Genomic DNA, 13,534 nt, shown 5'->3' on the forward strand with positions numbered 1-13,534 from the left:
GGCTATACTTCCACATGCTGCACTTCAGGGAGGGAACAGAGTCCAAGCACCATCTCATAGTAAGGTGGGGAGGGAAGGTAGAGGCAGAGACTGTAAGGAATAGAGGAGAAAAAGAGACAGAGACTGGGGAGAAACTAATTCAAGACAATTTTCCAATAATTAGATTCTACACCTGAAAAATTATAACCAATTCATAAATTTTCCATATATCAAATCTAATTATTGGAGGAAAGGTTCTTAAATTCAGGGTCATCTTAGGTTTGAGTAAATACAGTATGTCTTAATCCAATAATAAAAATAAGGCATTTTGTAATGATCCCACATCCGTATGTCCTTTAAACAAACGGTTCTTACATTTCATGGCATATCTAAGAAATGTATTATGAAAACTCCCCACCAAAGAAATGTTAGTTGTGATGGACCTTGACAGTGATAATCTGTGCCTAGGCACTGGTAGCTTGTTTAAAGTTTGCTAAGCTATCACTGACTTCCCAAAGTGTAGACCTTAACAATCATTTCATATTGGTAGCAACATGCCAGAACTTAATAGATTTCTGCATATGGGCACTCAACAGTACACCTTCTCTTGTTTATGGCAGGGATGGGGAACTGTTCAGGTAGCATGGCAATGGATGTGGTATAAGAACTGAAAGCACAAAAGTTCTAATGATGGTCATAACTAAAATGCTGGCTCAGTATGACAAAACCCAGCTAAACACACCTTCACATTTTTTGTTGATTTATAGACAGAGGTGATAAAGATTAGTTTCATTCCTGTGGCAAGTGCTGGCATGGTACAAATAATATTGATTGCCAATGCAAAAAGCATTTGAACCCATGTGTTAACATGAAAAAAATACATGTGTTGCATCTCATTAGCATTTCATGGCAAAATTCATTCATAAGGCTATGACCACTGCTAACTACAAGAATGCTAAACTGAAAATGTCTAAAACAGCCTACTAGGTTTATTACCTTATTTGTTGTACACATTGTGAGTAATGAGAGGCAATTTTCAGAGTACACCAGTTTTTAGAATACATGAAAATTTAAAAAGTAACAAGAATATACAAATTTGTTTAAAAAACCCCTGAGAAATTGTTTTGCTCAGTCTGGATGCTAGGTTTCTAGAACACATTTTGCTCCATATTTGCTAGTCAAAGTTGTAATAGACAATCTTTCTTATGAACTTATGTCAACAGGATTTGAACAGAGATACCAAGCTTTTGATGAGTTATTTTTAAACAACCTATAACAAATAACCTATGCACCTATTCATTTCAATACTTCTGTTCTGCTCTTTCAGTCTGATTTGATATTCCTTCATTGTGATATTTATGTTATCTTTCTGAGATGTATTTTAGGATTGGTGACTGTTTCTATTTGAACTGTAACAATTACTTCTGTCAAAGCAGAATAAAACCATTTTGAAAAGTCCTGTTGCTTCAGCAATACTTGTTATGTTCTTAATACCACAATTTAGCTCTCTTAGTTTTATGATATGGAGCTCTATATTGTGAGTCTCGTGATTGTTCCTTATTCTGTGCTCAGTACACAAGCAGGATGACTACACATATTGAATTGTAATAAAATGTTAAATAAAGATGCAGCAACTATTATTCGGCATGAATAGTGAGCATTTAAACACTAAAACAACATAAAAGTTTAACAATTCAAGTATATTTACTACAGTAAATTCTAGACTTGATGCTGTCTTCAGAATCATATCTCTTTGTACATATTCCACAGCAGTCTTTGGAAAACTGTAAGAACATATTCCAAAACTCACTGAAATCAATGAGTCTTTACAATGACTGCTGGAATAATTCCAAACTGCCACTTGGCAGCTCTTTGGTGAGTCTGGATGATCTTACCATCACAAGAAGCAATAGCATATATGTTCTTCTAGTCAATCTAGAGTTAATGGGCAAAATCCTATCCTCAGTGCAGTCAGGATTCTACCTATTCCTGCTAATTATCGGCAAGCAATCCGACTTTTTAATCTATTGTTTCTGGAGCAAAGAAAAACCCAGTAAAATGATACTTTTCAAAGGCTAGAATTTAAGTAAAGAACAAGAGCCATTTTTTTATTTCAGTACTAGTAGAAAGCCATCCATAAACTAGATGCATTTTCCTGCAACTTCTGATATCCAGTAACTTCTTAGATTTATCCTTTTTGGTACTATACATAATGCACACACAACTTATTCAATGCTTGTATTTAAGTAGAAACTACTGGTCAAAATCTCAGAATAATAAATATAAAATATATATTTTTTCAAAGAAAAATCCATCTCCTATGTGTGACTGAAGTAGTACCTGCGCACTGAACATGCTGGTAAGCCACTCCATTTGTGCATCCTGTCCATCACAACACAGGCACCTATAAATACAATATACAACACAGTTAACATGAAGAAAAGAATAGAAAAGTTTCTCATTGTGACTGTGGTTTCCAATTTAACATTACTACACAATTTTATTTCCTGTTATTATGTATATCATTGTTATATACTCAACATATTTTATATAATTATTTAAATCAATATAATGTACAGTGTAAAGAGTAAACATTTAGTTATACAAAATATATACAATAAAAGATAGAACAACATAATTAGATTGTCGTGCAACATGCCACCCCTATTCCATAAAGAATATAAGCATGAGTTTAACATTAAGTATGCAAATGTATCATGGATTTTCAAATTATAGTTTTAAACCCATGTTTAGATGTTTTCCTGTTTTAAAGCCTTAAAGAAAGAACATACTTCCATCTAAAAGCTTCTAAAACAAATCTGTCAATACTTTTGTAACAACATGCATTACCACACACCTTACACATATTATGTTTTAAAATATAGGGTTTTAAAAAACAGCTTACATTAAATTGGCATGGTGTTCTTATGGTTTTGATTACTTACCAGTGGTGCTTTTCAGAATATACTGTAAGACCCCATCTTAAAAAAACAAATATATTTTATTTTCCAGAAACCAGGGATATATGAGAGAACAAAATAATAGTAAATTCAGGAATTTGCTAATATTTAATAAGCCAAATCATTTTACATGATGCTTGCAATTCAAATTATTGCAATAAACAAACAAACAAACAAACAATATTCAGGGCAAACCTGCAAAGGAGACTCAGTTAAAATGGCACTGTAAGATCCAGTGTGTTCTTAGTGCATTCTATAACAATTATGCTCTCTTTACAAGTAGCTACAAGACCTTCCAATTAGCATACCTGAAAACAATTTGGTTTCAAACACTCCATCTAGTTTTGTTCATCTTATAGATTATCAAAACAGCAACAAAGTTCTGCAGGTCAGATTATCATAATTGCTACTTCTCTGCAACTCGACTGAACTTATCTTATACAGCATATTTGATCTTAATTATGTAGGTTCCACTGCTACCACAATTAAAAAAATAAACACATTTTTGGCAATGATGTGAAAAACTATGATTATACTTATACATGTGTGTGTCTGCATGCACACGTGTTCGCATGTGTATATATATTATGTCACTTGTGCATGTGTAAAATATACACCATCTCATTATATTCTCATATGTATTGTGTGAGCGGACATACGCATGCACAGGTGTGTCTATGTGCAGGTGTGCATGCATACGTGCATTACATATGTGTATAAGCATGGAATATATCCAAGAATAAGAGGTGGTCGTCTGACATTATTTTCAAGAGAAGTGTTAAATAACTTTCATGAATGATGTTATAGAACCTTAGTTGAAAGGTTAAGATTAAACTGGACATACCTAGGCCCAGGTTCATAGTTGGGTGCTTCCCAGAGAGGCACTTCAAATGACTCAGCCTGCTGGAAGCCAAGGCTGGGGTGGACAGCCCTGATGATCTCAGCTCAGACAAATGAGATACAAAGCAGGCAAGCCAGGTGGTGGGATCCACTAGAAACTGCACCCATGATGTGCTCAGTGGAGGGAAATACTCTGTCACACTGGTCAAAAAGGTCAGGTATACACTGAGAGCACAGAAGAGGAGCATAAAAGTCTCTTCACTTCCACAAACTGAGCAACGGAAGAACTTCCATTTGACCAAGGAGATATACTAGAGGATTGTTGAGGTCATTTCCATCCCCAGGATTTAATGCTATTCTAGTCTGTTTCTGATAGGAGTAGAATGGACATGAAGTCTGTGGGGACAGGCAGTGATGGGGACTTGATTTTTAGGATGGGCTGAGTATAATTTAAAACATTGCATCATGACATTTTGTGATGGTGAGAGAGGGTTAAGGAGCTGAAAGCTTGCAAATGAGCCAGAAAGGTAATAGGAAAAGAGAAACAGGAAAGGCAAAAAGAAAGGGAGAAAAAAGGAAAGGAGAAATGGTCTGTCACTTCTGCCAACTTTAGTCCCTTGTTCTGACCCAGATCTCATTTGCAGGGTATGGACGTATTCCTGTGCTCCTGAGGAAAAGACCAATCTGCAGCACCTCACTTTGTTTCCTCACTGGGAATTAACTGAAGTACCTAGCATCTGCTGCTGGGCACCCAGGCTGACCTACCCTAGATCAGAATTTATCTACAACAAAGCCAAACCAGCATTACTATGTCCTTGATTTTAATCTGTACCTGCCTACATGTTTCTAGGGCCATAAATATCACATAGTTCTTCGTGCTGAGATACTTAGTGAATAACATCAACTGAAAGAGAACTTGTCTGTCCTTTGGGAGGCATTGCGTGAAGGGCACTAGATGACTATTAGCATATCAATGATTTTGCTTTCATCAGCACTACTAAATAGGAGATCTACAGCCCAAATTAAATTTTCAGCATAGGTTACATCTATACTCTGAACTGTATAGGCTAGTCAAGGTTTACAGCACCTCTACACCTAGGTCAGATGATTACCTGAGGCTGGATGGAAAAGCCTGATAAGAGCCCAGGTCAACTATGCAGTAGAAAAGCTTGGTCAGGAGTTCCATTTATGTTCTTAGGCACTAATAATCATCACAGCAATATGAAATCCTCTACTGAAGGTCTTCAGGCTGACACTGAAGTTCATAATTAGTCTAGTCTTTGCATATTAAAGTTTGGCTCAATGCTAGAATGAAGCATACATGCTTCAAGAGCAATTGAACTAGTAAGGAAAACATTTAGCAGAAATAATACACTTAAGATTAACAAAACCCAATCAATAAAGTAATTTCCCAGCACAGAAGAGTTAACATGGAATACAGCACCACAGATAGCAACACAAAAACTAATATTAGGTAGTTTAATTTAATTCAGGATAGGGGCAAGTTCCAATTGCTTTTTTGACTCCATCCTACAAATGTTTTATATTTCCATTTCATTGTACCTTTATACACAATGCATAACTCATTTTCTTTTCAATTCTTACTTTGTTGGTGGCTTCATTTTCTTTTTCACTCCAAGATAGACTTTCACTGAATTAAGAGACAACACTTTTTCAGGTTTGTTACTCTGTGAATGAACACAAGATTCTAATTACCACATCAGAAATAAACAAAATAAAAGAGTGATCTTCAATAACATCCAACAATTTGTTTTACCAGTCCTCTGTAGACTTTTCATTTTCAGGCTTTTCATGTATTTTTATTTTTTCTTCCATTAAAAAGTGATACCAAATCACTATCTTTAGGGGGGAAAATGATCAACCACCTGAATAAATGTAGTAAAATAATATTCATCAGGTCTGGCAGTGCCCACTTGGGGCTAGGAGAATGAAATGAACTTTAGGAATTCTCTACTAGAAGAAAGTGAGTCGCATGTGAACGCCTCATTCACGTAAGAGTAATATTAATGTTTGTAGCTGACCACTTTCAGGTTTCCCTTCATCAAAGCACTTGAGTGCATGCTAAGTGTTAGCGCTTAAGGTTAAGCATAAGAATGTGTTGATTCAGGGCCTCAACTTCTACCTCACAAAATTTTAAAGTCTCTCTAACCTTAACCTAGAGGAGTAAAAATAAAACAGTCTGATTTTGAGGAAACCAGTTCTTTGCGCGCACACAGAAAAATGTATAAAAAGGTATAGAAAGTTCTATATTTTTTCCATATATGAGCAAAGTGATATTCTTCACATATAGGCAAACACATCTTAAAAGACAGCAGGCATTGGCTTGTTGCCATCATCAGCTAAACAACAGGGAATCTTGGAGCTTATTTCTTTCTAAATTCAGAATCCCAATATGACAGCTAAGTATATTGCTGCATCAGCAAAAAGGTACCTGGATAAAATACATTTCTGAACCTGTTCCATTAGAGTACAGTTTTCAAATCCTGTTCCTAGAGACAAAACGATGTCTTATCTGTGTGTGTGTGTGTGTCTCATCTGTGTCTCATGTGTATGTGAATTTTTTAATGACAGCATATTCATATAATATGATACTTTCAGGAAATTGGTATAATACTGTAAATGAATGTAATGTGAATACATGTAATATGAATTATTCATGATAATTTTTTTTCTTTTTGGATACATTAAGACTGAAATAAAACTTTAAATTAGCATTCTGTGGAGTGATTTCTCTTCTTAAAAAATCTCAGCGAAATTTGTTGTTAATGAGCATTTTAAAATTATATCCAATTAGCACATATGCTTATCTTAAATGCAGGTCTCCATCTGTAATATCAATTCCTTCAACTACTCTTTCCTAAATATGGCTTAAAAATGAATTATAATAACTATAGGCATGAGGACAACTGTTAAATGACACACAAATAAAAATGAGTTCAAGTTTGCTTTCAGAACTCCATAAAGCAGAAGTCAATATAGCACTTCTCTTTTTAAAAAAAACCCCAACACATAAAAACTTCACCTGAGTTTAGAAACATTTTGAAACCTTGTGAAACAGAATAGTTTAGCAGCTGGAAAAATAAGGTTTAAGGCAATTCACACTACTTCTATCATAAACTCTTGTTAAGGTGCTAATTAAGGTTTAGGAGCATTAATTTATTCTCACATATGTGCTAATTTTAGTTTTTAGTACTAAATAATTAGACACTACTTTTGACATCCTGAGGTCATTCTAATTAAGAAATATATCTACGGTCTCATAAAAAAAACACATTTCTTTCACTATAATCTTATAGTAACTACTAAAGCATAAACTCTTCTCTAAGGAACAATATGGTCCTTTGAGTACCATAAGGAAGATCAGCATGCATATATATGCTGTACAGAGAAAAATAGCATTGATCCAAATGAATAATACTGTCTTTAAAAGATAGTGTTTACCAGAAGCTAACAAAATTGGACTGAAATAAAATAACTCACACATACTGTATACTACATTATTTTATTTTACAATTTTGTATAAACTGTATCCATTCAAAAATATCCTGCAAACAACTAGGCCCTGAGCTCTTAAGGATCAACCCAGCAAAGCTCTCAACATATATTTAACTTGGTCCCATTGAGTTCACTCATATGAGTAAAGGTTGATCACTAAATAAGATTCTTTCCAGGATTTGGCCTCCCCCCAGTAATACAGGTTCACTTTTCTTTACTATTGACAAGTTGAATGATAGCTTTAGAATTATGGGCTAGGGGTAGAGAAGGTTGTATCAATGGAATAAAAAATTCTATTTTTACCATCTTTTTCATAATGACACAAAAATCTGGACACCATTCTTTTTAAAGCCACAAGATCTTCAGGCAGACCACAATAAGTTTTCTAAACTCAGAAAATACTTGGACCACAGCTCTATCTATAAAATATAAGATCTTTAAAATATATACTTATGATATAAACTATTCTTACTTTTTAAATGTAATTTTAGGAAAACAAATATTTAAAGGGAAGCTTTTATTTCCTCATTGATTATAAACTTTATTAACAGATCTAAAAGCTCTGTCTTTAAAATCCCTAAATTGTGATAGACAAATGTAATAGAATTACTGATTTTCCTGTCACATTCTGCTCATCTTTATAAGCAAAGAAAAGTCTAAGTTAGTGCTTATACCTTCATATCCTTGTAAAGGAGTAGATTTCTCTCTCGTAAAACAAAATAACGGTCTTGAAATTTACTTCCAGAGAGTAGCTTTGATGATTCTTCTTTGTACTTCAGATAGCCTGCCTTCACACTTCCCTTTACATCACTCTCTGTCAAGACAGTGAAAAGAATTTACTCAGAGAATTTTTATATACTAATCATTACTGAATTTTAAATGACCCTATTATTATTGTATATCAACCCACTACAACCAAAATGTGATTGTTCTCAATTCTGTCATTGTAAAATGTGTTCTAAATATGCAGGCAACCCCTGTTTAGCACTCTTAATTGGTTACGGAAAAAATGAGTGCTAAGCGAAATAGCGTTAAGTGAAACCAATTTTCCCATGGGAATAAATGTAAATAAATATAATTTGCTTCCAGGGCCCCCCATTCATACTATAAAATCACTTAAATCCTCACTAGAACTATGAAATCCCTATATTCAAACATCTAAATGTATGTAAATGCTTTATTTAACACCTTGAACTTTGAAATAATGTATAAAATTACAAAATAAAGTAATTAAGTATATACGCAAATTCACTTTCACTTTTTGCTCTTTGGGCTTTCTTCAGCACTCAGAATCAGGGCTGTCAGGGTTAGTGACAGTTTCAGGGGATTTTGAAGTGCTTGGCTGAGGATTTTTTGGAGGGGTGGCTTCAGGGGCTGAAGCAGGAGTTGTGCACTTCCTAAAGAAGGACAAGATTGATAGCTGCACTTCGGCTTCTTCTTTTATTTGTAAAGCAGCCGGTAACAATTGACTTCATTGTTAACTCCTTGCAAATGAAGAACTGCACTGCATGTTGGGGTCATTCTTATCAAAGTAGGAAAGAAAAGTTTCAAGACATTTGAAAGCTTCAGTCATGCCTTTGCCGGTTAAGGCCCTGGCTAGCTGAACATCTTCTTTAGCATCTTCCTCCTCTTCATGGCTTCCCTGTTATTCTATTTGAATGAGGTCCTCATTGATCAATTCCTCCCTGTTGGAATCAATCAACTCCTGAATGTCCTCTTATTCAAGTTAATCAAATCCAATTTTCCTTCCAAGATCAATGGTATTGTCCTGAATTGTTACCACTGATTCCTCAAACTCTTGGGAATCCTGGACAGTCTTCCCAAAGCTTCACCAGATACCTTTCATTGTTTTAGAAGCAACTTCATCCCAGGCACGTGAAATATTATCTATTGCCTTGCAGATATTATAGTCCTTCCAATTCTTTTAGGTTGGAGCACTCTCTCCATCTGTAGCCCTGACTCCCTGGGAGAATGTTTTCCTTATGTAATATTATGCATTTCTCAACTGCAGGACAAAAATAATCCCTGAACCAACTATGAAAAATTGACTTCATCACCCAGGCCTTCTTGTTAGACTTCCAAATGACTGGCAGACTGCTTTTAAGATGCCTCTTTAGAGCCCTGGGATTTTCTGAGTGGTATACAAGCAATGTTTTCAGTTTAAAATTCCCTGCACCCTTACCACCAAACAAGAAACTAAGTAGATCCTTGGAAACCTTAAAACCTGGCATTGGCTTCTCCTCCCTCGAAATGTAAGTCCTAGAAGGCATCCTCTTTCAGAAGAGGCTTGTCTCATCAGCATTGAAGACTTGTTGGGCATATAACCCCCCTCCCTCAATGATTTCCACAAGTGTATTTCTATAACTGGAAGCTGCTTGGGTGTCAGCACCAGCAGCCTCCCTCTGAACAGAATAGTTAAGCAAGTTGCTGCGCCTCTTAAATCTTTCAAACAACCCCTTACTTGCAATAAAAGGCTCAGAAGCAGACCCCTCAGGCAAATTTTTTTTAAAATCATCATACAGACTCTTGGCTTTCTTCTGAATAAGCAGCATACTCAAGAGCATATGACACTGAGTTGTATCCTCTATCCATACACTTAACAGCCTCTCCATTTCTGACATAATTGGACCCCTACTCCTACTGAGTTTCAAAGCATTCAAAGAAGTTACAACCCTACCATATTCTTTTATTTTGTCTTTACTTTTCAATATGGTCTTAACAGTTGACCCAGCCAAATTCTACACTCCACAGAACTCATTCTGGCATTCCCCTGCTTCAATTTGCTTCAGGACATCCAGTTTAAGCTCCAGTGTTACGCTTCTGTGCCATTTTTTCTCAGCACTTGCAGTCACAGAGCTGGTTGCATGTTTCTGACTCATGAAGATTGATTTCAATACTGAGTTCAAAAGATGAAGCAAGACGGTGACACAAGTACAGAGCATGAAAGTTTTTGACAAAGCAAGATAGTGATGAGGCTCTGTGCTGCCAATGCTGCCTGCTCGATACCCATAAGCATTATAGGGAAACTTGCTGAGTGCTAAGTGGAATCGGGTATCAATGTAAAATGAGCGCTAAAGCGAAATAATGCTAAACAAAAAAGCAGTAAGTGGGGGCTGCCTGTATCTTTGGTGGAAGATGTTACTGAAACACAGAAGGCTAAAATATATTTATCTACAAAAAGCGGGCAATACAGGCATAAGCAATTCAAGCTATGCTATATGACCAACGTATTTCTACTTGGACATGGAGAGACTAAAGATCTTTCATAAGAATGAAGGTGCAGTACATTTCCAAAGTTTGTTTTTTCACTTCCCTGAAAAAACTTTTGAATAGCAATCAATGGCCATTGATTTTTCTGTCATGTTAGTACTAGAAGGAACTGTCAACTTGTTCTAGAGTAAGTAAAAAATGTATCTTAATTTTTATGCTAAAAAAATAAAAGTTCTTCAAAACGAGCAGTGACATAAATTATTGCTTTGGAAACAATTCATTTTCTTTCAAAAACTTTGAGTTTTTAACATATAAATTAAATATTTTAAATTTTTTCTTTTGTAAACACTAGGTTTTCAGTAATCTGAGAATAATATGGCCGTTAGGATGTCATTCTTTTTGACAAAACAGAAATAAATAAAGTGTTGGGATTTTGGTTAGTATTTTCTTTTTTTAAAGAAGAAGTATAGGTTTGTTTTAAACTGTAGAGAAAGACGACAAATGTCAAAGTTCAATGATCTTTTTTTCTAACTTTGAACAAAGACTTTTTGGCTTAAGTGGCAAACACTTCTTGTTGCAAATTATTACAATTACCATGCTAAATTTAAATGGCTTATTGAAAATACTGATCCAGATGGAATTTATTTATTTGACAAAGAAAAAAAAAGAATGGAGTGGGATTTAGAATAGGAAAGCAAGAATTAACTGTAGCTATTGCTATTTGCATCTGTCATAATGCCTACTGAAGGGCACAGAACCCAGCAGCATCTGGAAGTATTAAATTATATTTTAGCTTTAATTTGGGGTGACCAATAGGTAAAGTTAACTGCTCAAAGAAGACAGCAGCCAAGAGAAAAAAGTAGTTTTGCTCCTACATTCCAGGCTTTACAGTAACTCCAGTGAGAGTGTTACATAGAATTAAAAAGTGCTAATATTTCCATTGTCCTAAAATTCCACCAGCTGTAAAATCTGTCACGTTTTTATGCATGCTCTTTTTCCTAGCTTACACTATTTGATCTGGCTTCAGAAGTGGCCACTTCGGATGCCAGGGATCTGATCCGGAGCTCCGGACCAGGTTTTCACTTTAATCTGGCTGAAGCAGTTCCAAAGCTTCAGAGCTGCCTCAGAGATCCAGCCATAGGGTGTAATGGGGAAATCAGGGAAATATCTATAACTTTGTTGTTTTTTGTCTGATTTGTATGAAACTTACAGGGGTGGTAGCCTCTGCTGTGAGTGTGAAGCCTGCCAAGCTTCAAGAGGATCGGTGCAGGGGTTTGGGGGAGAACTGCACCCCAAATTCTTGAAAGCAAAACTCACATCACATGTATGTGTTACACCACTTTGGGGTGGTAGCCCCTGGTCAGGCCATGAATCCTGCCATGTTTCAAGAAGATCAGTGCAGGGGTTTGCGGGGAACTGCACCTCAAGCTGCTGACAGGCAAAACTTGTGACATAGATGACCCTGTGTGTGTTAAGGTGCAGCAGGCTGAAAACTGCAGGGGCGGTGGCCCCTGCAGAGACCATAAAGCCTGCCAAGTTTCAAGGAGATAAGTGCAGGGGCTTCAGGGGAACTGCACCTCAAGCTGAGGACAAGTAAAACTCATGATATGGGTGACACTGTGTGTGTTAAGGCACAGCAGGCTGAATGCTGCAGGGATGGTAGCCCCTGCTGCAGCCAAAGAACCTGCCAGCTGTCAAGGAGATAGGTGCAGGAGTTCTGGGGCCTCAGAGGCAAACTCATGACATGGGTGCTTGTGCAACTTGACTATAAAAGTAAAGGAAACAAAATCTGAAATATTCCTTCACAGAAATCTAAAGAGAAATCATACTTTCATCAGTGTGTGAAAGTCAGCAACACAACAGAGATCTAATTAAAGTTCAAGAGTCATTTGCTTAAAAGGATCATCAAATTACACAGTGAAGCATAATTAGGAACTAATGACTCCTACAATAAAATTATAATCAGAACTATCAAATACTTTGTGTTGATACATTCTTTTACATGAGTAATTGATTGCTCAAAATATGGCACAAAAACATTACAGGTATTATTCCTAGTTCTGACTCATAGGCCCTAACACTTAATGTCTAAGAAAGAAGTGGGAACCTAGATATGCTCCAACCCACACCCGCCCCACACCGGCCAATGGCACCACACTCACTCTGGCCCCAGCCAGCACATAAGCACTGCTGCTGCAGCCACCTAGGAAATGCTCAGCTCCCCCTGCTCTTGCTCCAAGCAGGAGTGAAGTTGCAGCCAGGCAGCTTCTGCCCTACCAAATGGAGCTGCAGCTCCCAGCCACCTTCCACCCACTCCTCCTGCCTGGCATGATGAGCATAAGCAGCCACCTATGGGTGGGTGACATGGATGAAGGTGGTTGGAAGCTAGAGCTGGAGCTTCCCCCCTTTGAGCAGAGCAGGAGGAGTTGTCACTGTCACTAGAGGCAGCGGGAGCTGAGCAATACCTGGGCAGCTGTAGCAGCAGTGCCGTGTGCACTGGCCACAGATGGGGCTAGGGTGGTGCCGTCAGTGGATTCGGGTCAGTTGTGGGTGGTACAGGCTTCCCAGGGTGGGAGTGGGGAGGTCTCATTCCTATGTGGAGCACTGGAATGTGGTGGGCTGGTGGATTTTTTCTACCTTCTTGCCATTAGCACTTGGTCATTTCTGGTTATGATTGCCTTACTATGGACCTTACTAAACTGTATACAAATAAATTTCAAGACCTCCAGCCTACTCTCACCACAATCACAGAGAGCAGAGAATCATTCCATTACAGTTTCAGGAAGTAATGGAGATTCAATCCTTTCCCTTCTGATCTAAATGGAGTTTAGAATAGTATAATATATATAATATATAGTTATAATAGTAGTGGGAATCAAAAGCAACTTAAATCCCCCATATTAAGATGAAATAAATTATCATAATTGCATGCATAACAAATATAGATTACACCTATTCCTTTTCCACCAACAGGATTCAAATTCATTATTACAATTGTGTTTTGAGCATAATGGATTTTAATACCTTAT

The 13,534-nt window shown here is 36.7% G+C and overlaps 1 protein-coding gene across 1 annotated transcript in view; it reads right to left on the minus strand.

The window, feature by feature from the left end:
* The window catches only part of ARAP2 (ArfGAP with RhoGAP domain, ankyrin repeat and PH domain 2), a 258,101-nt gene that overhangs the window by 11,931 nt on the left and 232,636 nt on the right, over window positions 1-13,534 (minus strand). The window contains exons 28-31 of the mRNA XM_019526331.1: window positions 7,970-8,109; window positions 5,385-5,467; window positions 2,925-2,960; window positions 2,320-2,383 (exon numbers count right to left, since the gene is read on the minus strand). Coding sequence (XP_019381876.1) covers window positions 2,320-2,383; window positions 2,925-2,960; window positions 5,385-5,467; window positions 7,970-8,109 — 323 coding nt within the window. The remainder of the gene's footprint in view (window positions 1-2,319; window positions 2,384-2,924; window positions 2,961-5,384; window positions 5,468-7,969; window positions 8,110-13,534) is intronic.

This window comes from Gavialis gangeticus, unplaced genomic scaffold (genome assembly GCF_001723915.1).
Source record: "Gavialis gangeticus isolate Ggan-Ray unplaced genomic scaffold, GavGan_comp1, whole genome shotgun sequence".
In the NCBI taxonomy this organism is placed as follows: domain Eukaryota; kingdom Metazoa; phylum Chordata; order Crocodylia; family Gavialidae; genus Gavialis; species Gavialis gangeticus.